This window comes from Dasypus novemcinctus, chromosome 15 (genome assembly GCF_030445035.2).
Source record: "Dasypus novemcinctus isolate mDasNov1 chromosome 15, mDasNov1.1.hap2, whole genome shotgun sequence".
In the NCBI taxonomy this organism is placed as follows: domain Eukaryota; kingdom Metazoa; phylum Chordata; class Mammalia; order Cingulata; family Dasypodidae; genus Dasypus; species Dasypus novemcinctus.
Genome location: NC_080687.1, coordinates 103,331,238 through 103,357,338, shown reverse-complemented (window position 1 = coordinate 103,357,338; position 26,101 = coordinate 103,331,238). Strand labels below are relative to the sequence as shown.

At 39.2% G+C, this 26,101-nt stretch overlaps 1 protein-coding gene and 1 long non-coding RNA gene across 3 annotated transcripts in view; one reads left to right on the top strand and one right to left on the bottom strand.

Moving 5' to 3' along the window:
* Nucleotides 1-1,544: 1,544 nt before the first annotated feature.
* Nucleotides 1,545-24,729, top strand: LOC131273043 (S-formylglutathione hydrolase-like). Of its 2 annotated transcripts, XM_071208339.1 has the most exons (8): nt 1,545-1,650; nt 2,551-2,622; nt 5,705-6,398; nt 7,094-7,356; nt 14,958-15,077; nt 17,344-17,442; nt 18,883-19,050; nt 24,569-24,729. In XM_071208339.1, the coding sequence occupies exons 5-8, from the start codon at nt 15,003-15,005 to the stop codon at nt 24,647-24,649; spliced, it is 423 nt and encodes a 140-aa protein (XP_071064440.1). In that variant the 5' UTR covers nt 1,545-1,650; nt 2,551-2,622; nt 5,705-6,398; nt 7,094-7,356; nt 14,958-15,002; the 3' UTR covers nt 24,650-24,729. The 2 variants fall into 2 exon arrangements, with proteins under 2 accessions (XP_071064440.1, XP_058132789.1); XM_058276806.2 differs by lacking the exons at nt 5,705-6,398; nt 7,094-7,356.
* Nucleotides 17,039-26,101, bottom strand: part of LOC131273481 (uncharacterized) — a 48,201-nt gene continuing 39,138 nt past the window's right edge. The window contains exon 3 of the long non-coding RNA XR_009180754.2: nt 17,039-20,255. This is a non-coding gene — a long non-coding RNA (uncharacterized lncRNA). The remainder of the gene's footprint in view (nt 20,256-26,101) is intronic.

Sequence of the window (26,101 nt, the reverse complement as noted above, 5' to 3'; positions counted from 1 at the left end):
GCTCGGGTGCCCCTTGAATAAGAATGGCTCCAGGCCCCAATCTCTACCCCCCAAATTCAAATATGTATATCCAAAGGACTGCTGACCTTTTTCATCTCCAGGCCTCATACATTTCTCATTCTCTACATGGCTAAAGAGAAGCTATCAAGTTCCTTAGTTAAAAAACAAACAAACAGGTGTTGTGGTCATATATGTACAGCATAACATTTCCCATTTAGCCCCTTTCACGCATACAGTTCATTGGCCTTAATCCCACTCACAGTGTGGTGCTCTCAACCCCATCAACACCATCCATTCCCAAAATGTTTTCCTCAACCACCCAGAAACTTTGTACTCATCCCCACCCCACCCCGACCTTGTAGTCTACCTCCTGCCTCTATGAATTTGTGCATTCTAGTTATTTCCTATCACCGAGATCCTGCCACATTTGCCCTTTTGTGCCTGGCTTCTTCTATTAAAAAAGGTTCATCCATGCCATCGCGTGAGTCAGGACTCCATTCCTTCCACAGCTGCGTAGTCTTCCGTTGTGTGTAACACATTTTGTTTGTACACTCCTTCCCTTGAAGAACAATTGGGTTGCTTCCACCTTGTGGCTAGTATGAATATTGCTATGCATAGCTGCTGCAGGCCCAACTTTCAGGTCCTTGGGGTATATACCTAGGCCATATGTTAAATCAGTGCTTTCTCAGAACAGTCAAACTTTCTACAGTGACTGCACCATTTTACATTCCCACCAACAATGTTCGAGGATGTATTTCTCAACATCCTCTCCGACACCTGTAATTTCCCATTTTTTAAAATAATAACCATTCAGGTGGGTGTGACTTGGTATCGCATCTTGGTTTTGATTTGCATTTCCCTAATGGCCAGTCATGTTGAGCATCTTTTCATGTGCTTTTTTGCCATTCGTATATATTCTTTGGAGAAACATCCATTCATGTCCTGGGCCCATTTTTTCATGGAGTTGTCTTTGAGTTGTCAGCATCCCTCTGGAATTGCTCCCAAGTGTCTTCTCTGTGGGTCTCAGAGGTACCAGCACCCACTGAGCAACTCCTCTTGGAAACCAGAATGTCACCCATGGTCAATTCCAAGCTCTGCACATTTTAACTGAACTTTTTTTTTCCTTGAAAACTTTCTTTGAACCATGATTGCCAAGGCAAATTGATGTTGAACTGACAGCATGTGATTTGCCCAGGTGATTTTGGGTTCAGGCAAAGGTTTTTATTAACAGCTCCCCGTGTGACTCTGTATTTGGGAACTGCTGGCTTGGACCCTTTCTAGAAGACTGTAATTAAAATGGGGTGGGGGCTGCATGTGGAAGAAGCCAATGACAGCATGGCCAGTAACCACGCAGGTAAACAGACAAGCTGATGTCGACAGGTACTTTGTGCTGGGAGGTCCCTCACCTTAGTTTGTGTTCCAGTTCATATGTACTCTTCTAGGAATACAACTTTCATGATTTAGGAAATGTGTGTATGCCTGACTTAACACACTCACTAGTTAATGTAGTGTAGGAAGGAAGAAAGATGCATTCTTACCACAGCAATCTTACAGTCCAGGGGAATATACCATGCTTTCTTTTTCTTCTTCTGTAAGGTGCAAAACGATGTCACATTGCAGAGTAACGGCAGTCAGTATTCTCCAAATGAGGTGAGTTTCCTGAAGGTTAATGGAACTGGAGGCCTTGCATAAAGCCTGAATTGGAGCATCTTTTACAGCAGGCGTTCTTAACCAGGGCTCTGTGATATTGAAGTGAAATTCAAAAATACATTATTCTTGTGGGGACGTGCTGGAGTGGGCAGGAAATATTTATTAAATAATACACAATACAGTGTGGACTTATTAAGGGGTCCATGGTTTTCACCTGACTAGCAGAGGGGTCTGGAACAAAAACGGTTAAGAACCCCTGAGTTACAGAAAGAGATCATCTAAGACTGTGCGATTAATGAGTTAACTGAGTGTTGCAGATTCTCTGGGAACTCCACCTCACTTTCATTAGCTATCTTAGCCTTACTTCGCCCTAATTATAATTAAAGATTGTTCATGAGATATAAATATATTTGAAAAACCAAATAGGGGAACTTCTTTATAGACTGTCTGTGTCCTAAACTGAATGAAACCAGCTCAAATCAAACCACCTTTGGAATATCTTGCTATCCATAAATGATTCAGTGTGCTTTTCCTGTAGACATCTCATTTCATTGCTTCCTCATTTCATTGCATTATGAGATTCTTCATCTGATATGCTCCATTTTGGATGTGCTGGGGAAGAAAAGGATTCCCAGTTTTCCATGACTAAAATGTTTCTGTAAAGAACAAATTAAAAATTGAGTGAATTTCCCCCCCCCCCCCGCAAACAATATTATTTTGATTGTACCATTTTTAAAAATTGCTGTATGAAGATGCATCTATTATTGTATATTTTAGCCAGGCCCTCATCTCACAGCAGCAAATGCAAAAAGCCAGTGGCTTTATAATCATCCTGGAACATAGAGATGCCTGCTGAGTTCTCTTCTGTTCTTTAAACTGCCTTTCCTTCTAACACCGCAGGTGAGAGAGGACTCACCTGCAGTGTCTCCTACCACCGAGAGCATCACTCCCTTTGCCTGAAGCCTCCATCAGGTAAACAGAATGCTCAGACAGTTTTGTTAGCCTTTGAAAATGATCCATTGTCAGCGTGAATGTCCTTATTGATCCTGCGAGTATAATAACTCCTGACCTCAAAATCGGACCACCACCTGGGAAGCCCAGGCTTCAGAGCTTTGCTTCCAAGGAATCAGCTGATAAATCCGTATTTTCAGTCACAGATGGCTTGCCTCCTTCCAAATCAGAGTAAAAGTAAAGTGGTGATGGGTGTGTGTAGAGTGGAGAAGAAATGATCTTTGGAGGTTTTTGATACCCAGGGATTATCTGTCAGTGATTCCATTGCCCCAAGGGTGCCTGGTGCTCTGCTGAGTCCATGATTAAGGGTGCCCCTAGGGGAGGAGCTCCTTCTCTCACAGCCTGCACTTGCTTCCTGAGCCTGGCAGGTTCTATGTATTTACTCATCTAATAGGATGGTCATTTCAGGATTTCCCTGCATGGCCAGGAATCATTAAAAAAAAAAAAAGCCTTTCTTGAAAGCATTCTACTTATAGTACCTACTTTCTTTTCATTTACTATTATTTTATCACAGAGGTAAATTATAGCAATGTGCAAAATATTTATTGATTTTTTTTAAAGGGCTACAGCTAGAAATGTTCTTCTGATTTCTCCATTTATTTAAAGGTCTGGTGCTATATACCTTCTCTCAGGTCCTTCTTTGTTTTCATATATTTGATTCTTTGGGGTTTGGCACCCACTCACTACAGATGCTTTTAAGAAAACAACTCAGACACTTCTAAACAAAAACTAGCTCAGATGTTCTTGGGTTTTCCAGTAAAGCATTTTGGCAACGGCATAAGTTTTACATTGGCATATTTTGGGAAAAGGGTGGAGAGAGCACCTGTAGAAAAAAGAACAAAGATGATTCTTTTACACAGAGGAGCCTTTCATTTCTGAGCAGGCTGGCCAGGTGTAATGGTTTCCCAGCATTTCAGATGGACCGGGAGGCAAAGCCCTTTGACAAGTTGCTTGGGCTTGGCAAGGGTTAGTGGTGCTTTAGGGAGAGCAGAATGGTATGAGAAATAAGGCTCAAACGCTGGCCCCTCGCTGGCGCCTCGTGTGGAGCTCTGAGCATATGCCGCCTCTGAGCCGTGGGCCCTGGGCTTCCCGTCCTTCCAGGCTCAGACCTGTGCCGGGGAAAATGGAGGCCAGTCGGAGCATGGCTCAGCTCTGCCTGCACGGAAAGCACCCGAGGACCCCCAGGGAAAAATGGCTTCCTCCTAAGCTTTGCAGTCGGTTCTGCACAATCTTAAAATATTTTTACGTTAAGCAAATCAAATAAATTTTTTAGGAGGTACCAGGGATGAACTCAGGACCTCGTACATGGGAAGCAGGTGCTCAACCACTGGGCTCCATCTGCTCCCCAATGAGAGTTAGTTATCTTGTTTGTTTTGTTTTTAGGAGGACTGGGGGTCAAACCTGGAACCTCGTTCATGGGAAGCTACAGCCGCTCCCCAGACAGTATTCCTTTGAAAGTGCAGCCTTGCACTTTAGCAATCAAGTTTTTAGTGACTTTTTAAATTCCTTTTTTGGGCATCCAAGCTCACCTTATCGAAGTTAGAGCTTACCTTCCACTTGTACTGTTAAATCATTTCAAGTTCTTTGTGGTGGTAAAAAAAAAATTTTTTTTTAATGAATTATTTATCTTTTAGTAGCAGGAAACAAAAGTAACCCCCTCTCCAAGGTTTCTACCTTTTTGTAATTTTGACTAGTCAATGAGGAAATCAGTTTTGAAAGTTCTTTTGCTTTGGTTGCTGTAAATAATAGTAATTGATCTTCAGGAACATCCAGCATATTTGAACTTTATAAAACAAGCATTACATATTAGGAATTTATTTCCATTTCATTTATTTGTTTAAAAATATTACAGTATGCAATTATCACATTTTCTAGGAAATAATGTATCTAGTAATCTTAACTGAAGGTCAGATGGTTAAAAAAGATAGAAACCCTTTTGATTGAGTAGCTCTAGGAAAAAGCCAAGGAATTTTTATTTAAAAATTAAGTATGTGAACTTATGTGATTTGTGTGTTATATATAAAAGAAAGCAGACTGCTCAAATCAGCAAGTTGGAATAAAAACTTAGATTCTTAAAGTCAGCTGATAGTTTTCTTCAAATTCTTTTGACTTCTGATTTTTTTTCCCTTAAAGAAAGATAATTGCATGTACCCAAATGTTATTCCTAGAAACATGTCCATTTATTTTACTGGTTCTGCCTTACGATTAAATGAAAAAAAATATATAGCTATTTCCTAAACACATGAAATTGCATATTGCTATATGGATATTTAATGAAAAAAAAAAGAGGAAAGTGCTTCATTTCATTAATGACCCAGTAGATTGCTCAAAATTGACTGACCTCTATTGGTTAATTGGGCTTGTTGTTAGACTATTACTAGGGTCCAAAATTAACCAATGTATATATTGACCAATATTCAAAGACAATATTGAGAAGTGTGTCAGAGACTGAGAAAAGATTTGGCTAGGTTCAATTATCAATAAAGCGTGCCAGTAGAATTACAGGTGTCTTTAAAAAGAAATTTTACATTGCCTTGGGGGAAAAAAATCACACCTGGTCAATACTGATCCTGTCATCGATGGTTGAGTTTCTAGAGAATAGATATATCCACACCTCTATTAAGCTTTTCCTGTGCAACCAGATTTTTTGCGATTGTTTGCTAAGAGCATTAATTATTTGGAAGGCTTTTGCAAAAAATTACCTGGTAGGTCTTTTGCTTTTTTTCTGCATGACCTATGGGTACTTGCGTCCTGCTGACATGTTTCATTAGAACTTTAAATCTTTGGGCTTTATGTTGAGATGAACGATATTAACAGCATGCAAAGTAAATGACTGATAAGTACTAACGCTCAGTTTTTAATCATTCTTTTTATTCCTTGCCCCATCTCCTTCTGTATTGTACATTTGAAATGAACCCCATATCAATGAAATCCACTTCACTTTCTTACAACCCTTATGTCATTTGTGAAATGCTGCTGCCCCTTTGCTTTGTCCTGGTCCTTGTGCAACTCAATGTGGACTGGCTCTCATGCTCTCCTGCAGACCCAGCCCTCACTCTTCCTCCTATCTCCTCCAACAAACTTACAGAGGCACAAATATGGGACAGCTCTAGCGACAGTGTTCCATCTGCAGGGGACAGTGACAATGGTAGGTGGCTATCTATGTATCTTTCAGTTTGCTTGTTAGTAAGCCAATAACTGTACACAAATGTTCCTTTCCATGAAGCCAAAGATAGAGGATATGCAAGTGCACGCCTGATGTAGATATAGTGAGGGAGGCAGAGAAGTCAGAAAAGTATGTGCCCATTGTGCTCATCATCTTGAACATTTTGAACGTTGGGGAAGACTTTAAAATATTTTTTCTCTACCTTTTCTGCTAGGGTTTTTGGTGTTTGTTTGCAAAACTTTGGGATGTGTGCATTTGAATTATCTCTGCTTGTTCCTGCATCTGAACCAAGTGCATTTAGAGTTTCTTTTATTATCTATGCTTACCATATGAGATTTTTAAAGTAACTTAAAGGTACCTCCACTGACCCCCGAGTGTCACACTGAAAATAATGTTATAGAAATTTCTAAAATGAAGAGAATCACTTGCCTTCTCTGCTCCCTTATTTGCATGTTTTGACTCCTGACACCTCCATGAGTGTAAGTGCATCTTGAATAATATTGAACAATATAATCTGGCCTGAGGATCAAATGTATGAATAAAAATTGAGGACACTCAGCCAAGCTTGATGGTATATCTTTTACTTTTGTGACTGTAAATATTTTACCTTGCCTAAGAGAATGAAATAAAATAATTATTTGGATCTACATAGCACATATACCTGGATCTCCATTCTAGTTTAATACTGGTTCTGATTTTAAACATTTTACTTTAAAATACAAAATGATAGTAGTGATGTTAAGTGGTTCTAAGGGTATGATTTATAGAAAAGAGAAGTGAGATGTGAAGTATAACCACAATGCAAATGAAATAGGAAGATAGATTTTCTGGTAATGTTTATTTTTAAAAAGTCTAAGTGTGTCATGTGTTACACATGGAAAATACATAGTTTTAAAAACTTGCAGTGATTTCTGGTCAAAATTGCTGATCTAGTTTCCTTACATAGAGGATAAGGTATACCCTGGAAGGGTCAGTTACAAATGAAATTTTAAAGTTTTGTATGCTTCTAAAGTTTTTAATTGAAAATAAGTATGACCAAAAAACATAACGAAACAAAAACTCTTATATCTACCTATCTTAAATTCTGAAAGTTGAAGAGGGCTAAATGGAAACTTTCTTGATAAACAGTTTCTTTACTTAGAAATTAAAAGAGAAGGGGAAGAATTTTTTGTTTTTCAAAAAACATGGCTATTTATGGGTCTGATATGTGTTAAAGGAAATAAAGCCTGGAATGAAAGATTTATGCATGATTTGGTATTTCCTTAGGAATGATAACTGAAACCAAAGGACTTTAAAAAAAAAAACAACACTGGGAAAGAATAAGGCATCTGATACAGAACTAGAACACTGAATGTTGCAGATGAACCAGCTAAAACCTCCGTCTCTGCATAGCCTGGGCCACACTGAGCTACAAAGAGATGGAGAGGCAAGCCCAGGCTCCAGATTCTGGTGTCATCTCCTCTGCCATAGCTACATTCTTTTCATAGAATGAAAATTCTCAGTATTTACTGAGGATACCTGTGTGCAAGGTATGAAGCTAGACTGCCTTCTTTTCAGTAAAATCCTAAGATATACATAAAAAATGGTTATTGCCAAAATCCTTATAAAAATAAAAGAACCAAGGGAAATGGATGTGGCTCAAACAGTTGGGCTCCTGTTAACCATATAGGAGGTGCAGGGTTCGATGCCCAGGGCCTCCTGGTGAAGGCGAGCTGGCCCATGTGGTGAGCTGGCCACCATGGGGGTGCCCACCCTGCAGGAGTGCCAGCCTCCACAGAGAGCTGGTGCAGCAAGATGATGCAACAAGAGACAGAGGAGACAAGAAGAAGACATGGCAGAACAGGGAGCTGAGGTGGCACAAGAGAGTAATCACCCCTCTCCCACTCCGGAAGGTCTCAGGATCGATTCTCAGAGCCACCTAATGAGAACACAAGCAGACACAAGAACACACAGCAAGTAGACACAGGGAGGAGACAGTGTGTGTGGGGGGGTAGAAATAAATAAATCTTTAAAAAAATAAAAATAAAAGAACCTTGCAGTACTTATTTGATATGACTGAAAGTTTTAGGAAGTCACATATTGCTTTTATGCTCTACCACAGTAATATAAAGGGATTGTTTTCAATACTGCTTGGCAGGGCCAGTCATGTCAGATGTTCAATGGTTGTCATTTTTCCTTATTTGCAATTTGACTGTAATGCACCTCAGGCAACAGATGATTTTCTGTTCAGAAATGTGCCTTACCAATATTCTCTAGGGGTTAAATTATGACTTGTGATTTAAATATATTTCCAGTACTTTTCTTTTTAATTAAAGGAGCTGTACTCTATATCTACAAGTGTGTGGGCTGATGTTCCAAGAGGAAAACAGAACCTCCTTTCTGTGCTGTTCTTAATGTTCCTTTTAGGTAGGGAATCCTATTTAGTGGCCTCTTGGCATTTCAAAGCTGATTACCACTTCGTTTTGTTTCCTCATGTTTGCTCCATTGTCCAAAGTCCATAGCTATCTCTTTTTTTTAAAAGCAACAATTTTTTTAAAAAGATTTATTTATTTATTTAATTCCCTCCCCTCCCCCAGTTGTCTGTTCTCTGTGTCTATTTGCTGCATCTTGTTGTCTTTCTTTGCATGCTTCTATTGTCATCAGCAGTCTGGGAAGTGTGGGCGGCACCATTCCTGAGCAGGCTGCACTTTCTTTCGCGCTGGGTGGCTCTCCTTATGGGGCGCACTCCTTGTGTGGGGGCCCCCCTACGTGGGGGACACCCCTGCATGGCATGGCACTCCTTGCACGCTTCAGCACTGCGCATGGGCCAGCTCCATATGGGTCAAGGAGGCCTGGGGTTTGAACCGCTGACCTCCCATGTGGTAGACAGATGCCCTAACCACTGGGCCAAGTCCGTTTCCCCCATAGCTATCTTTTGACCTTTGTAAATGACTGGCATCATATTACCAACTCAGCCTAGTAAGCTGGACTCGCTGTTATAGACCAGCGATATCGGCCAGATTCAGACTCTGAATAAAGTTCCAATTGAGAGTTTTATTAGCCGTGCAGCAACTGCCTCACCCTACACAGAGGAGAGAGCAGCCCTGGGTCACGGGGGAAGTTGACTTATATAGGCCTTTAGGTTCAGGGTAGGGGGCAATAGCTCAGCAAGCAAGCACGCACAGAAGCAGGTGCTTGCAGTTAATTAAGTGCTGGGGATTCTATCAGGAGAGAAAAGCAGTTGGAGAGTTCTTGTTATTTACAAGGGTCTGGGTCAGGTTGGTCTTTTGGCAGGGGCTGACGAGACTTTCTACAGGAGGAGGCTCTGAGATAAGGTTTTACAGTTGAACAAGCTTGTTACAGAAGCAAGATGTGGTTAGGGGCTGTGGAATTATCCTCTCTGGTGGGGGTGGTCACAGGCTCCTACTTCTCCACATTCCCTACTTCTCTTTTGGGGAGATTCAAACCCTTGGATTTGAGTACTCTCCATTGTTCTGCATAGGTAAGCTTTGGTTTGGGGTGTTCAGGATTAAGAGCTTAATGGTTTGCACTTGCTCTCAGATAAATCAAACTAAACGATTATGAGTGGACCTCAGGTTAACAGCAATAATAGGAGGATTAAGGGATCCAAAAGGGCAGTGATAAGGGTTGTAAGCCACAGGGACTGATTAAGTAAACTTTCATACTAATTTTTGGTGGCTGACTGAGCCTTTTCTCATTTTTCTAATCATTTCTGGACTAAGTTTAAGCTTTCTTTAATGATGCCAGAGTGGTTAGCATAAAAGCAACAAGTTTCTCTTAAAGCTAAACAGAGGCCTCCTTGTTTGAGAAAGGAGCTGGTTCTGAAGGACTGCCTCAGCTAAGAAATCAAGTGGCTCTTCTAAATGTGAAATTTGATATTCAAGGTTCTTGAGGTCCTGGGTAACTAGGGCTGACAATCGGCTGACATCAGAGTGACTTTTTACAAGAGCTGCTGATCTTACCATGGTTGACCCAGCAATGCCCAGCCCAATTAGAAGGAGAACTAGGATTGGGGCCCTCTTGTACCGGTGGTGCTAAAGACTCAATGTTTTGAGATACTCTCTCCCAGTTTCTCCAGAGAAGGGCCACCATGCCTCAGTTTTTAACATTTCCCCTTTTTGTTTCAGTTGAGGTGACTGTGCCTGTCTTAGGTTGCCCTCCTTTTGAGAGTCTTACCCGTCATTGACTACCAGCCAAGCTCTTCAACTTTGGGAAGTTACTGAAGTGCTTTTGCTAGCACCAGATTATTCTCACGTCCCATGGCTGTTACGCTTTGCAATTTTTTTTGAAAGCACTGTCCAGCCCAGATTAAAATCATGAGCAACAGAACAAATATGATGAGCCCTATTCCTAAAGCTGACAGGAAATGCTGTGATTTCTACTAATTGGGTTAAATTTTGTAATATGTGAAATCATATCTGAGAAAATATCCTTACTATTGGCTACATGAATTTGATTTTGAGACATTTCTAATATTTTTCTTTGTAATTCAATTATTTTCAGAGATATTACTTTTATGACCTAACAAATGATTTTTAATATTTTTCCATTCTATATTGGATGAATTATAAGCAAGAGGAGTAATACAAAATTGTTTTCATTCCAATCACATTTCAATCCCTTAAGTTTAAATTATACAATTGATCTCCAATATGCCAGACAGCTGATTCTAAATCATTAACCTGATTATTTAACTGTTCATCAATGTGCTCTTGTCTATGCCACAAATCACTAGCATTTTTATGCCAATCATGCACGTATTGTTCTTGTATTTTCATATAAAGCTACCATAGCAGTAGCAGCAACTGTAATGATTCCAGTCAGTCCCAAAATGCTTATAATAAGCAGTCCAATAAAATGTTTAGTCCATTTCAAGAATTCTTGTACCATATGTAGCAATAACTGACTTTTCAGGAGATGATTGCCAAATCCGCATCATTCTCACAGGTATCCAGGTGCCTTTTTTTTTTTCTGGCCATCGCTATTGTTTTTCTATCCTGCAACACACTTTCTGGTAGACATGTATACAAGACACATTTTCATAAAGCAACGAGTCATTCTTAATAGTTACCTTACCAGTTATGAAAACAAATGGATCTCTAACACAGGCTTTAAGATGATATGTTTGATTAAGGGTCAAATACTGTTTTGTCTTACTTATATTTCCCAACCATTCATAAGTAGGGGCAATTCTAAGAAATTTTTCCACAAATTATGACTGTGAGTAACATTAGTCCGAGGGGCTGGTATCCATTTTTCTTTGTAATGTTAACAGTTCCTGCCACAATAGCATGAGGACAGGGCACACAGGCCCAAAGTCCACAGGCAGACACAAGCTGCAAGTTCACAGTTCCAGGATTTGTAAAGTTAATGTGATGCATGGCAGCAATTGCCACAGGTCTCAGTGAAGTATTTTATCCTCTGGCCATATTTCCACTTTTCCCCCTTTTTATGTAAAGTAAGGAATACAGTTCAGGTGTTTTTTTGTTGTGTTGCTCCCTGGCGGATTTGGAAAGTGCATCTGGGGGCTCATTCCTCTCAAGAGCAGAAGGGATCTGATGTGACAGTCATTGGAGTAAGCATGAAGGAAGTTATGGGGGATGTCTATGAGCTGTTGGCAAGTAACGGGCAGCCAGAACTGCTGGGCTAGGCACCACAGGGTTTGGTACTCATGATGTTTGCCTTTTCAGTGGAGCCACCTTGCCTTTTCTCAGGTTCTAGTGGTAGGACCCTGGATCTTCACAAAGGCATCTGCGTTAACAGTCCTAAAAGGGATGTTAGTGGGGTGGGCAGGGACATGACAGACAGTTACCTGTTACTACTAGCAGGTATCTCAGATGTTTTTTCATAGATCTGAGGATGATTTAAAACTGTCCATTATTTCTGTCTTGCTTTTAGTATTTGCAGTCCACCCCTGGATAGGGATGGCAGTCTTCAGACTATTGGGTTAAGTCTTTCACTTTTCGCAGGACCTCCTATGCTGCACACAATTGCTTTTTTATATTGTACTTTGGGCCTCCTTCCAGAATTGTGATTAAGACTCAAGGGGTACTTGTTTAGATTTGCCTTTGCCACAAACTCCACCCAAAGCCAATATTGGTGCTTGCCACATCCAATTCATAGGCTAAGTTAATGTCCACAATCTACTTTCCTTTTATTATTATTTAAAGCAGCTTGCTGGAGGTTTTCCTACTTCTGTGAAGGACTTTTCTCAATTAATACATACAGTGGTTTTAATATTTGAGCTAAATGAGGGATGAAAGATTTTTAGTATTTGAACAATATTATAAATGTTATTAACATGAGAAAACATTGTACTTTATTAGTTACAGCAGAAAGTATAGTTTTTATCTTACCCAACTAAACAACATTTAAGAATTTGATAGAGCAGCAGGGACTTTGCAACCTATCTCAATTGTTTGCTTAGTTCAGGCTCTTAAGAAAAGATACTATTGTCTCTGATGTTTCTTTTAATTTTGAAAAAAGGATTACTGGTTAGTAACATTATCAGTAGGGTTTTCGCCACAGATTTTTTCTACACAGCCAGATTATTATTTCCATGCCAAGAGAGATGGTTGGGCTATGCACATAGCCCCAAAAAGCACTGCAAAAGTCTATTGTTGGGTTGTCCACGGATAGAGAAATGCAGGCTGGCTTGACCTAAGAAGACACTAAAGAAAGTCTTAGCAAGTTTTAAAACAAAGTGATAGCAACACAGCTGGACATTAACTTTTTGCAACAAAGTACCAATGTTTGAACTGCTGCATACTATAGTGTTGTTATTTTATGATAAGAGGTTGTTTCCATGACACATACTTTTTTATAATAATTAAAACCATAATTAACCACATTGTACTTCTTTTTAATATTATGCTGAAATATTGGTAAATTTATACACTCTTAAGTATTCATTTTAACCTTTTACTCATACAACTTTAACTAACAGAGGGTTAAAGAGAAAACCTATTAGTTTCATAACACTTTTAAACACCTTCCATTCAACTTATAATATATTAAATGAACTCAACTATTTTTTCTTTCAGGGCAAAAGAACAAATCTCTTGCAATTAGTTTGAAATAAAAAGCTACTTTTCAGGATTTGGTTTTTAGAACATTATGTTCCTTTAAAAGAGATAAGACCCTTTCTTCTTCAAACACTGAGGAAATGATAAGGTTAAAGCACAAGAAGCTATTTTGATAAAACAGACTTTCTTTGTATATTGATTATTCAGGAAACTTTTACTAAAAGAGACTAATGACTTGAGAGGCTTGAGAGGCTTTGAGAAAGAACAAAATTTTTAACTTTGCATCAGTATACTACTTGATACTAAACTTTTTAAGACTTTATAGACAGACCTATTAAGTCTTGGTATTAAACATGGTATTAAAACAGTGGAGCAGTATTCATTTTTTCCACACCTTCAGTTACCTACCCCTTGTCTCTTCTAATCTCTTCCTTACATGCTCATGGATTCATACACGCATAACAACACACACACATAGGTTCTGCTTTCATGCCCCTCTCTTGCGTTTCCTTTTTCTACTTAAGCAGACAGGGTAGCATTTTGCTATTGGTTAATGTTGTCTTATAGCTGCAAGTTAAAATTGTCCCTGAATTAAGTTAGGAGGTTCTTGAAATTTAGAGATAAGAAATTGAGGAAAGCCAGGACAGTTCTTCAATAGGCTCAGTTTCCTGAAGGCTTGATCCAGACTGCTCACTGGATTTATTATTTAAATATAACTTGAAAGAAAAAAATAGATAGGCAATGTAACCAGAGCTACTTTAATGACCCCAATATTATTTTTTTTAAGATTTATTTTTTATTTATTTCTCTCCTCTCCTCCCTCATCCCTGTTGTCTGCTCTCTGTGTCCATTCGCTGTGTGCTCTTCTGTGTCTGCTTGCATTCTTGTCAGAAGCACCAGCAATCTGTGTCTTTGTTGTGTCATCTTGCTGCACCAGCTCTCCGTGTGTGCAGCACCACTCCTGGGCAGGTTGCACTTTTTTCACACTGGGTGGCTCTCCTTATGGGGCACCCTCCTTGCACATGGGGGTGCCCTACACAGGGGACACCCCTGCATGGCCCGGCACTCCTTGCACACAGCAGCACTGCACGTGGCCCAGCTCACTGCATGGGTCAGGAGGCCCTGGGTTTGAACCCTGGACCTCCCATGTGGTAGGCAGATGCTCTATCAGTTGAGACAATTCCATGTCCCCCAATATAATTATGCTGTCCTAACAAAGCCAGCAAAATAGGCAAGCTCCTCACTCTCTTGCTTGGTGGATTTATTATTACCCTAAAGAATTCATTTTAAATTCTCAGATATTTCATCATAATACCAGAAAACTAGTAGCATTATAGTCATGGTTTCCAATGATTTTATGTACATTTAAAGTGGTCATTTACAAAACCAAAGTTCAAATGTGTGTCATCCTGTTGATTGCTTAACATTCATACAACAAACACCCAAGCATGCATTTTGTATTTTTAAGATGCACAAGGATTTAAACTGAAAAGTGGTGCCAGGAAATTAAGCCCCAGTATCCTGATATTTCACACCAGGCTCTAAGGAGGCATGGAAACTTTAATGCAATGCTGTTAAACAAAAGCTCACAGTTCATTCAACTTCCTGAGAGTTTTTTGTTCAGAATGAAATCTGCCAATAAAAACATATTGAATATATTAAACATGCTGTATTAGATAAGTTTACCCCCAGAAAAAGGCAAAGGAAAACCTCCAAAAGCAACAGATTTGTTTCAACAGAGTTGCAGCGCCCCCTGCTGGCTCACATGTGTAGTACCCCACTCTAACTGCATTCCTTGACTTTTTTGGTAAATTCCGTTGACTTCTTTTCTTTGGGACTGTGGATTATTTCTAGATTTTACATATTGATCTGTATCTTTCCGGTTGTTACTCTCAAATGGGAAGCTTTGTTTGGCTCTCTGGTGGAAAGTCATTTAGTGCAGTGTCCGGTTTCTTCCACACTCCATTTGTCCAGCTTTGCTCATTCCCCAGCATCCAATCCATTGTAAGACTGTGATTTGGAAATAACTGTGCAATTATTTTATAACTTTGAAAAACTCTAAAACTCACTTCTAATATCTTTTTCATACTATTAAATTTTCCTAGCTTCCTCAACTCATAAATGCCCGTTTCCCAGTGGACCCTCAAAGGATGTCTATTTTTGGCCATTCCATGGGAGGCCATGGAGCTCTGATATGTGCCTTGAAGAATCCAGGAAAATACAAAGTAAGATTACCTCAGGTTCTAGGGATAAATATTTTTCTTGGATAATATACTAGGAACTTTCAAAGATTGAAATTAGGATTTATTTTTTTCAGCATCAGGACTGAAATTAGCATTAGGGATTTTGGGGGGTGGGCTATTGAACATAGCACAGTGTTTGCTACAGGATCAGAAGCATAATGAAAAGTAGCTTATATTTTATTCTACTCTAACTATGGTGTTTTAAGACATTCTATTTTTTTTCTAGTGGTTATTCTTGATTAAAGTTATGGAAGTAGCCATCTTTTTTTTATCAGAAATTCCTCTGTAAATTTGATTTTGATTTTTTGAGATATAGGGAGATATTTGCGATTTGTAAAAGGACAAAAGAATTCTTTGTCCTTAATACCTCTTATGAAAATTGAAATGTAATTTTATTGGAAAATGCCACTCTCCACCTTTCCCATTTATTTGAATTCATTTGAAGCTTCATAGCTTCGTTTTTTCTTTTAATGAGCCATGTCTGAATACCACCATGTGAAGAGTGTCCCACTGTACCAAGCACATGCAGTCAGAGTCAAGACAGGAAGTTTTGAAGCAATGATCATCTTAAGTTTGCTTTTGTCTTTAAAATCACAGGGCTATAAATGACCTCAAGATTTGTTTACTCTTTAATATCTCCTTCCCTTAGAAATGACTTTTTTTCTTTATCATATTAGTTATGCCACTGAGAATAAAAATATTTCTCAGAGCAGTTTCTTGCTGTGATGGCAAATATTTTACCTTTCATAAGCTACTATAAAATTGAACTGGTCATGACATGATGGTGGATTTTTAAAATAAGGATTTTTTCCCTTTTTTTTTTTTTTTGTACATAAGGCATTTAAAAATGAGCAAAGGATTTGAATAGAAATTTCCCCAAAGAAGATATATAAATAACCAGTAAGTATAAGATAGATGCTCAACATATTAATCATTAGGAAAATAAAGATAAAAAGCACAATGAGATACCACCTTACACCAACTAAGATGAGTACCATTAAACAAGAAAAACAAAATAGCAAATGTAGGCAAAAATGTGGTAAAATTGGAGCTCTCTTCTGTTGCATATGGGAGTGTAAAATGGTGAGGCTGCTGTGGAGAAGAGTTCTTCAGTTCTTCAGAAAATTAAGCATAGAATTACCATGTGACACAGCAATCCTGCTTCTAGGTATTTACCCAAAAGAATAGAAAGCAGGGCTTCATAGATATTTGTGCATCAATGTTCATAGAAGCATTATTCATAACAGCCAAAAGGTGGAAACAACTCAAGTGTGCACTGACACATGACTGGACACACAAAATGTTCTGTATACATGTGATGGAATATTACTGTCACAGAAAGGAAGAAAGTGATACATGTTTCAACATGGATGAACTTTGAGTACATTAAGCTGAGTGAAATAAGCTAAACACAAAAGGATAAATACTGTATGGTTCCACTTACATGAAATACCTAGAATAAGAAAATTCATAGAGACAAAGTAGATTAGAAGTTACCAGGGGATTGGAAGGAGGGAAATGGGGAGTTATTGTGTAATGGGTACAGAGTTTTCTGTCTGGGATGATGGAAAAGTGTTGATAATGGATGGTGGTGATAGTAGCATAAAACTGTGAAAGCAATTAGTGCCACTGAATTGTTCACTTAAAAATGGTCAAAATCACAAATTTTATGTTACATGTTGCCACAAAAGTTCTTTTAAAAGAACAAAGCATTAAAGGGGAAAAGCTCTATTAGACATTGAACAGTTTTAAATATATACACTCTAAGCGCTCAAGCTGAGAGCCCTTCTTTGTACCGTAGCCACTGAAAAAAACATGGTGGAACACAATTCTCTTCAAAGCTATGGCATGCTTAAGGCCAGGGCTCAGCGCTTCCTGGGCACTGGTACAGGGAGCTACGCCTCAGGTTTAATAATGTGCTCCTAAGTAAGGTAGGCGTGAACTTTTTCATAATACACATCAATTTTTAATGGAATAAAGGGGTAAAAACTCTGAACATAAACTTCTGTTTGTACATTGATGAATTCTTTAGCACCTACTATTTACTAGTTCTTTTAACAAAACACACAAAGGATATGACATTATGGAGTGCCCTACAATCTTAAGTCCACAATATATCAAAAGGAAAATATTCACAAGGGTTTTCATGGCAAATCACAGTTTTCAGGCAAGTTGAAAATGTCTTTTTATATTTGATTTAGAGGTAAATAACAAAATATTTGTTTTTAAATTTCCTTTGTTTCTGAAGTCTGTGTCAGCATTTGCTCCAATTTGCAACCCAGTGCTCGGTCCTTGGGGCAAAAAAGCCTTTAGTGGATATTTGGGATCAGATGAAAGTAAATGGAAGGTAGGTATTGGATGTTTCTTATATATTAATACTCTTAAGTATTCAAATTTGTTAAAAAGTTACACACATCACAGACATATTCCACCAGAGGTTTAATATTTTGCAAATGAATGTATCGTGTACCTATTAAGCAGAAAATACTTGAGTGACACTTTGTCTTTATATCTGTTATACTTGTGTATTCAGAATCATTCACACATGTACTTCTATTGTTGAAAGTCTAACAAATTGAAGGGTTAATCCTTTAGTCATTAGATCAGGGTTTTGTTTAGGCTTAGGTTTTTATTAAATTGGAAGAATCCTAAAAGCAGTTAGAATTGGGTACTTTGAGAACTGAGGATGCATTACATCCATGTTTTGAGTCTTCATGCGTAGAGTCTCTTCTGGGTTCTGAGATCTTTTGTCAAGAAGACGCTTTCACATCCACCAAGGGTTTGTGGTCTCATGGACGAGTTGAGTAAAATACCAATCAATTGGGCTGGGTTGGAAGGTAGAGGCACAATTAAGCTAAAAAGGAATCTTATATAATTTATCCCCAAGAAGCAGTAGATTTTATGATCTTAATTATGCTGTGTTTAGGCTATTACTTAATTTACTACTGGAATAGAGAGACCATGCAGAATTATGAAATCATAGACTTAGGAACTAGGCAGACTTTATAGGTCACCTTCCTCCCTCCTTTAAGATTAAAGCAAGTAAGTCTTTTAAAAGGCATGATACTTAGCTGGGGGAGTCTTTTCATTTTTGTTAGTATTGGTCAATGCATAAAACTTGTGGTAGTGAGTATATATGAGTGAACAAGAATAATTATATGTAGTTGGTAAAATATGATATAACAAGTGGCAGCTCCTCAGATAATAAGTAGGAGGATGCATTGATATGACTGAGATTATTCCAATCTGGTCTCTCTGAAAGCTAATGGAGAGGGTAGAGGTTTGGTGCTGTTCAATATACAGCAGGAGGAGGAGCTAAATGTACTTCTGTCTAGAATTATAACCAAAGAGAAGAGATAAAAAACAAAACAAAACAAAAAAAAACTATCTGAAATGGAAAAAGATAATATAGTTAGAAGAAATAGTCAATTTGTAAAGAGATTTTGAAAGATATAAAAAAATAAAGTTTTTTTGGACTTAAGAGGAGATTAAAAACAATAAAGGTTTAGAAAAATTGATTCTACACTATTGATGCTTAGATAGAAGAGTCTTACCACTGGTCCAGGACTTCGTGATTTGAGAGGAGGCTAAAGTTGGGAGCTGGATTTCTGAAGGCCTTGTAAATGAAAACCAGACAAGCCAGATTTTAAGCCAACTTAAAAGCACATTTCAGATTTAATCAGACTCTTAGGGCTGAAATGACTAAGTTTCTATTTGGTTCTAGTATAGCGCATTCTGTATAATACTTTTCTAGTCATTTTTTTCAGTGTCCCTGCTCTTTGTACAGGCTTATGATGCTACCCATCTTGTGAAGGCTGATCCAGGCTCTCAGCTGGACATACTAATTGATCAAGGAAAGGATGACCAGTTCCTTTCAGATGGACAGTTACTTCCTGATAACTTCATAGCTGCCTGCACAGAAAAGAAAATCCCTGTTGTTTTTAGATCGCAAGAGGCAAGTACTAAGAAACCAAATCTTATTTGATATAATGTAACTTCAGAAAAGTAAGACTCCTTAGTATTATCTATTTTAGAATTTAAAACTTCACCTGTAAAAAAAAATTTTTTAATTAAAAAGTTAGCTGTAATTAGATAGTGTTTAATTATGTCAGGACACTTTTATAGCAGAACCCTTCTTAGCAAACTGATATATCAAAGACCAAATGATAGAAATAGGAATGCTTTTGAGAGTGAAAACTATAATTTCCTCAGGTCAAAAACTGGTAAATAACAAGAAGTTCAAGGGCTTAAATGGATCTTAATTTTCCAATATTACTAGATATATCTTTCTTTACACCCACAGCCATTGCTGCAGAAGGATAAAGAGGACAAGCCTCTGCCTTAATTACTCTTTGCTTCATATACACAAATTGTTGCTTGTCACACGCACATGCATCTTATAATTTTTGACTTGTATGTTTATCTGTCCATTGTGATACTTTGTATTTCTGGTTGTTTAAGAATAATTACTGAATTTCAGGTGACTTGCAAATTTTCCTTGACTAAATACTTTTGGACTATCAACTACTCACCTATTTATGCTACTACACTTGTAATTTTAAAAATTCTGCTTTTATTCTTAAAAAATTATAAGATTTGGAACATAGTATTAACAAGAACTTTTATTTCAGGATGAAAAATGAACACTAAAAAGTTAGACTTGATTGTGATTTTTTAAAACATTCTTATTTGGTTGAAGGGACATGCATAAGCATCTAAATGAAGCTAGATCGGTGTGGTAATACGGTACATTACAGCTGGCAAAGTGTTTCCAAGCATTAGCTCCGTGTGTCCTTCTGCAGCCCAGTGAGGACCCCTTCCCCTCCCCACCTGCCTGGATGAGGCAGCAGGCGCAGCTGTTTTTCTCAGCGCACACTGCTAGTATATGGTGGAACCAGGCTGGAGCCCAGTCATCTGAGTGTGAACACTGTCCTGCTGTCGTCTGGCTGTCCTCAGACAAGGCGACGTCGTGCCGCTGAGGAGTGTGGCGTTAGAGCAAGCTCCAGGAGAACTCGTGCCCAGCTCGCTGCTGTCTAACTTAGGCAGCAGAGCTGAGCGGCCCCCCTGCTCCTGGGGATGCTGTGAACAGGTGGACGTTGTGCGTGTCACATGGGGAGACGTCAACAACCACGGCTGCCTTATTGTCTCTCGGCATCCATCCTTAAGGAGTAGAAAGTTTTTAGATTTTTAAAAATATTTACCATCATAATTACACATTTAAAAGATCTATTCTTGAGAATTCAATACCAATTGATTATAAATACAGTAGTGCATTAACTATTAATTGTAGCAATAGGTAACATACCAAACCCATGGTTTTTTCCCAAATGACTTTACCTTCTTGGCATTAGCTGTATTGGATGCCTCTTCTGCTTTCCCTGAGACTGTGCCAGGAAATTCTGTCATTACTATAGAAAAGTTTCAGCCTGCCAACAAAGACTCAAAATCTCTGGAGTTTGTTGTGAAAACAGCTTAGGAGTCAAGAACACTGGTGAAATGCTTCTAGGGGGAAAAATTGACTTATTTATTTCTAAAATGCCCATATCCCAAGCAAGTAACATACTTAGGTGGCTTTACCTAACCAGGGGTCAAGACAAAACATCCAGTTCCTCTAAAAAATTAACAAGTACTGAGATCACCAGAGTCACCATCTTCAGGGCAGGCATAATTTCCCATTCACTTTCCTGCCAAGAAATTTGGGTTAAGAGTGAACTACACAGTTGAAGCAGATTTTGTTAGGTTTGAGGTAACTGAGTGGACCTCTTTGGGCAGTGACTGCAGTGGCTCCTTGCAGATTTTTAAGTCCGCTTCCACTGACCTCAGACTATCTAAGGTCTGAGAGTTTTATCATCTGCTTTATTGTTTGATTATAAAAACAATATAACTTGATGCTCTATGTATTTATGAAATAGGACCTGTGAAAAAGAAAATAAGTTGAAAATAATAGGGTCCATATAAGTAATAGTGATCTGACAAGGAAAACAGCAAATCAATAAGACCCTGTGCGTGTTTACCCAGTTCCTGTCCTTTACTTCTTTGTCATGGTATTAAATGCTGACAGTTCATATTCATGCTCTGTCAGCTGTCAAAACAACAACAAAGGCTGTGGGAGAGGAAGCGTTATTGCACGGGGATATTTATTTGGTTTGTGACCTCCTATAATATGTCTTTTTCTGTTTTGGCTTCAGTAGCTCCAAATTGAAAAAGCAGTAAGGCAGAATTTTGAGAGCTGGTATAGGAAGGATCAAGTCTGAGTCTGAAAAGGAAAGACCCAGAGTGTCTTACTTTTAGTTTTTTGAAGGTGCATAATCAGGAAACCATGTTAGTGCCTAAAATTCAGTTACCTGAGACAATTCCAGAAACTACATTCCCTTTTGGAGGTTATAGGAAGCAAGGCTCTCACCCCCTCCTCAAGTCACAGGCTGGTTTTGAAGAGTCAGCGGCTCTTTTTTTTTTTTAAAGACTTATTTTTTATTTCTCTCCCCTTCCACCCCCCCCCCCCAGTTGTCTGCTCTCTGTGTCCATTTGTTGTGTGTTCTTCTGTGACTGCTTCTATCCTTATCAGTGGCACCGGGAATCTGTGTTTCTTTTTGTTGCATCATCTTGCTGTGTCAGCTCTCCGTGTGTGCGGCGCCATTCCTGGGCAGGCTGCATTTTCTTTCACACTGGGTGGCTCTCCTTACAGGGTACACTCCTTACGCATGGGACTGACTCCCCTATGCAGGGGACACCCCTGCGTGGCACGGCACTCCTTGCGCACATCAGCACTGTATGTGGGACAGCTCCACACGGGTCAAGGAGGCCCAGGGTTTGAACCGGGGACGTCCCATGTGGTAGGCGGATGCCCTATCCACTGGCCAGGTCTGTTTCCCAAGTCAGAGGCTCTTTTGGCCTCTGTGCCTGCCCATTAGAGAAAATGTGACCGAGAACTCCAGAATTGCAGGGATGCCTCACTCTGCTTAGCCTGGTGACCCAGCACAGAGACTCTCAGTGTTTCTTAAAGAAGCAAGTCCAGACCCTTCAATAATCTTTTTCTCTTTACCCTAACAGACTTAATAACCTGGGGTGTCACATCTGAGCTTTTCTAGTTGGATCTGCCAACTGTAGAAAAAACTGCCCAGCATAGCTGCTAAAGCATAGCTGCGTTTTGAGAGTGGAGTGAAGAGTGAGAGAATGTGTTCATTTATTTTTATACTCCAAGAGTCAGAGTCTTGCTACCAAAGATTTTTCTGTGTGAAGTGTGAGGTAGAGGAGGGAAAGACCTCTTCACGTGTCTTATAGGCAATTGCACAAGCTGTAACATAGCAGGTAATGCAATGAAAGATTAATAAACAGAACTTGGAACTAGTCCAAGGTGACACAGCTTCTCTCTAATTGTTTAACTTCAGCATCTTCTAGTTCTCAGAATGCCAGTAGTTCACATGTATCCTGTTGCCTTCTTATTAACATTTTAGAAATTCCTCTTGGCCTTTCATGACAGGCATTTTCTATTTTCTCACAAAGTTGGATCTTGATTTCCTTTGGATTTTCAAATGAAATACACTGTTATATTGCAATATATCCCTGACAGCTCAGAGTTGTCACTCAGTTTTCCCTAGGACTTTTCTGATAAATGTGACAATAGTGATAATAATAGTAAAACAATGGCAGCTACTCAACATCTCCCTGAGACCATGCAAAGCTCTTAACACGTGAGACTAAGCATACATGTTCACATGAGAGCTTTTCTCATGCAAATACTTGAGGCATCAGTTTTCCTGCATCAGTGTCTGTTTTCAATCAAACCCATCTATTGGTGTGTGAAAATGGCAGGTACTTCTTGGTACTGTATTTCACAAGTTTTGTGTCCTGAAAATCATGGGCCTGTTGAACCTCTTAACAAGTCAAGAATTACATGGGTGGGAAATGCTTTTCTTTAAGTTTCTTTCTTTATATAGGAAAGTATCCTTTAGCTCTAAATTTTCCTAATCAACTGCAACCCAGGTAAGATGATTTTTCTACTTGCCTGATCATTGAAAGATGCAAAACTAAATAATGTCAAGGCTCAGCCTCACTCTTGACAACACTCTTGTCTGATTCGCTTCCATGGTTGAGCCTGGGAAACCAGAAGGCTGATTGCTCTCAAATGGCTTTGGTGACTTTCTGTACTGCTGTTCCCAAGAGAGGTATTGGATGCCTCTCTGGAAGTAAGAGACTGAGAACATTTATTAATTTATCAAACACCTTAGGAAATGGTCTTGTTTCCTGAAACCCAGGTGCTATTTTTATATTGCCTGTTTTTACATCTGAAGAACTTAGAGAAAAACCTCCTTGGCTCTATCTACCCCACCCCACCCCCATCAGCGACCATTCGTTAGATTAAGGTGAAAGTAAGAAAAGTGTTTCTTAGACTTTTTCTGTCTCAGTTATTTTCATCCACCTTGTATTCTAACTTTCGTTGGAGAGATTCATGCTCCCAGAAAGATTGCCTTGTGTTTAATACCCTTAGAAAGCTCTTTGGACCTTAACTTTTTTTCTTTTTCCTTTTGAAAACTCTTGTCTGTCTTGTACTCAGAGGAGGTGTCATAGTCACCCAGGGAAGGGATTACCTCTCTGCCTACTTATAGGATACATATAATTGATCAGACACTTGAGGTCTGTTTTAGCTCAGTTCTCTGTGTTTCTTGGGAGGGGGGGAGTATAAACGAGCTTACTGACTTTTTACCAAATTTGTTATATTGCTAAGGGGTTCCAGGGGTTAATTAACTATTCCTTTCTCCTAAAATAAAAATGTGAGATGCTTTTACTAGATAGGAGTTAGAATTCTTGACATGGCTTACCATGCTTGTTTTTCGCTTCCCACACTATGATCTCCTCTATATTTAATGGTTTGGTGTAAATCTAGGGCATTTGAACATCTTCATGTTATCTCTCTTGTTAATGTATGCTTATTTTGTATTTTAATAGTCACTATCCTACTGACACGAGTGTGCTTCTTTTGTGAATTGAAACGTCTTGTCCATGTTTCTAACTCTCTAAATCCTCTTTGATTCTTTCATTCCCTGTAGATGTGACAACATGTCTACTTTGAATATTTCTTTTCTTTGCATCCTAATGGCAGCATTTAAAAACAAGTTGGTGTAGAATTTTTTTTTTAGGTTTATTTTATTTATCTCTCCCCACCCCCTTGTTGTTTGCACTTGGTGTGTCTGTTCATTGTCTTTGTTTCTTTAGGAGGCACCGGGAACCGAACCCGGGACCTTCGATGTGGGAGGGAGGAGCCTAACCACTTAAGCCACCTCTGCTCCCTGCTTTGTTGTATCTCTTGTTATGTTTTTCCTCATATGATATTTGTCCTCTTGTGTCCAGCTTATTTCACTCAATATGTCTATTTAAAAGCAAACTAAGTGACACAAGAAACTTATTGAGTGTCCCTAATAGTAATGTTTTAAAATAGTAGATAAATTCTAATGCACTCTGTCTTTGTCTTCCAGGGTTACGATCACAGCTACTACTTCATTGCAACCTTTATCACTGATCACATCAGACATCATGCAAAATACCTGAACGCATGAAAAACTTCAGCTGGTCGAATCTCTTCAGAGTTATGAAAGTTGTAATAAACAGAATTGCAGGAATAAAAGGCTTAGTTCTATTCTATGGCTGAATCACTTTCTGGGGAAATATATGAAACCTACTTCTGATTTTTAAACTTATTTTACCAGAGTTGACATGGGAAACCCTTACTACTATACAGCTTTGTGGACGTCTTTTGGAAATCCTTGTTATTTTGACTTCAGGCCTAGGAATCTGAAAATCATCCCGTTCAGATCACAGGCAGATGTGCTGGGCAGGGGGTCCACGGCGCCGCCCAAGCGCCTCCCCCTGTGGACGCCAAGGCCGGGAGGCAGGGTCTGGCCTGTCCTGTTCAACATGGCGGCTCTGATGCCCGCCAGGGCTCGGCTTCTCCTGGGTGTTTAGTAACTTCATTAGTTGCTGACTCAAGAAGCAGACTCAGGAACGTTCAGTGAATTCCCCATCGTTCCGCAGCTGTTTTATGAGGAGCCAGATTTCCTAAACGAGTCCCATGATTCCTCTTAACTATTTAGAGGTTTGACATTGGTTTGGAGGTATGTTAAGCCTCTTAACAATTAAGGAAAGAGTCAAGTTGGAAATAGCTAGATAAGGAAACCTGTCAATCTCATGTTACCATAAACTCAAATACTTTCTCTTATCACATGCAAAAATTTAGCTTGGTGACACACCAAAAAAGTAATTAGTCTCTTTGTATATACCAAATTGTGTTCCTTTAAGAACTTAATAAAAAAATAAAAGCTTAATGGACAAACTTTTAGAACATGGTGATAGGTGAAGCCTGGTTGTTTCAAAAGTTCTTCTGTTAGCACAAAGGTACATTTTAAATATTCAGTGAGAATGCGATTTTAATATAATTATAGATAGTACTCAAAATTACAAATACTGAAAATTAGCACTATATTAAATATGAGTGATCAGGATTGAGCTCTGTGGTGAGCCTCGCAGACAACCTTCCACACAAGACGCTCCAGTCTAAGCAGCCGAGCGCCCTGTGATGAGGAAGCGCTTTTACCACGTGAGCTTTTTCCTCTTGTGGTAAATCCCTTTAAAGAAAAACACTTGTGTTATCCTAAGATCATTGTGTCCCTCAAAGTCAGCCAGAGGATCGTAACTAGTAGAGCTATATATTAAAAAGATAGAAGACAACACATGGCGTGACTGCCGGGGCTGGCTCGCGAGCCCGCAGGCCCAGGGCGGGCGGCTGGAAGGGGAAGGGCCCGCGGCTGGAGCGGGCAGCGCCAGGGCTGGCGTCCGCGGCGGGATTTCTCCCAATGATGAAGCCTGTTACCAGGGCATTCTCTTACTCAGCCACACGACCACAAGCCTGAGCTACAGCTGCAAAAGCCCTTCACAGGGGCACCTGCATGAGCATCTTTCCCTAGACCTCCAGCTCTGAGGCTAGGCGTCTGGTTTGAGAACGTTCCTTTTTT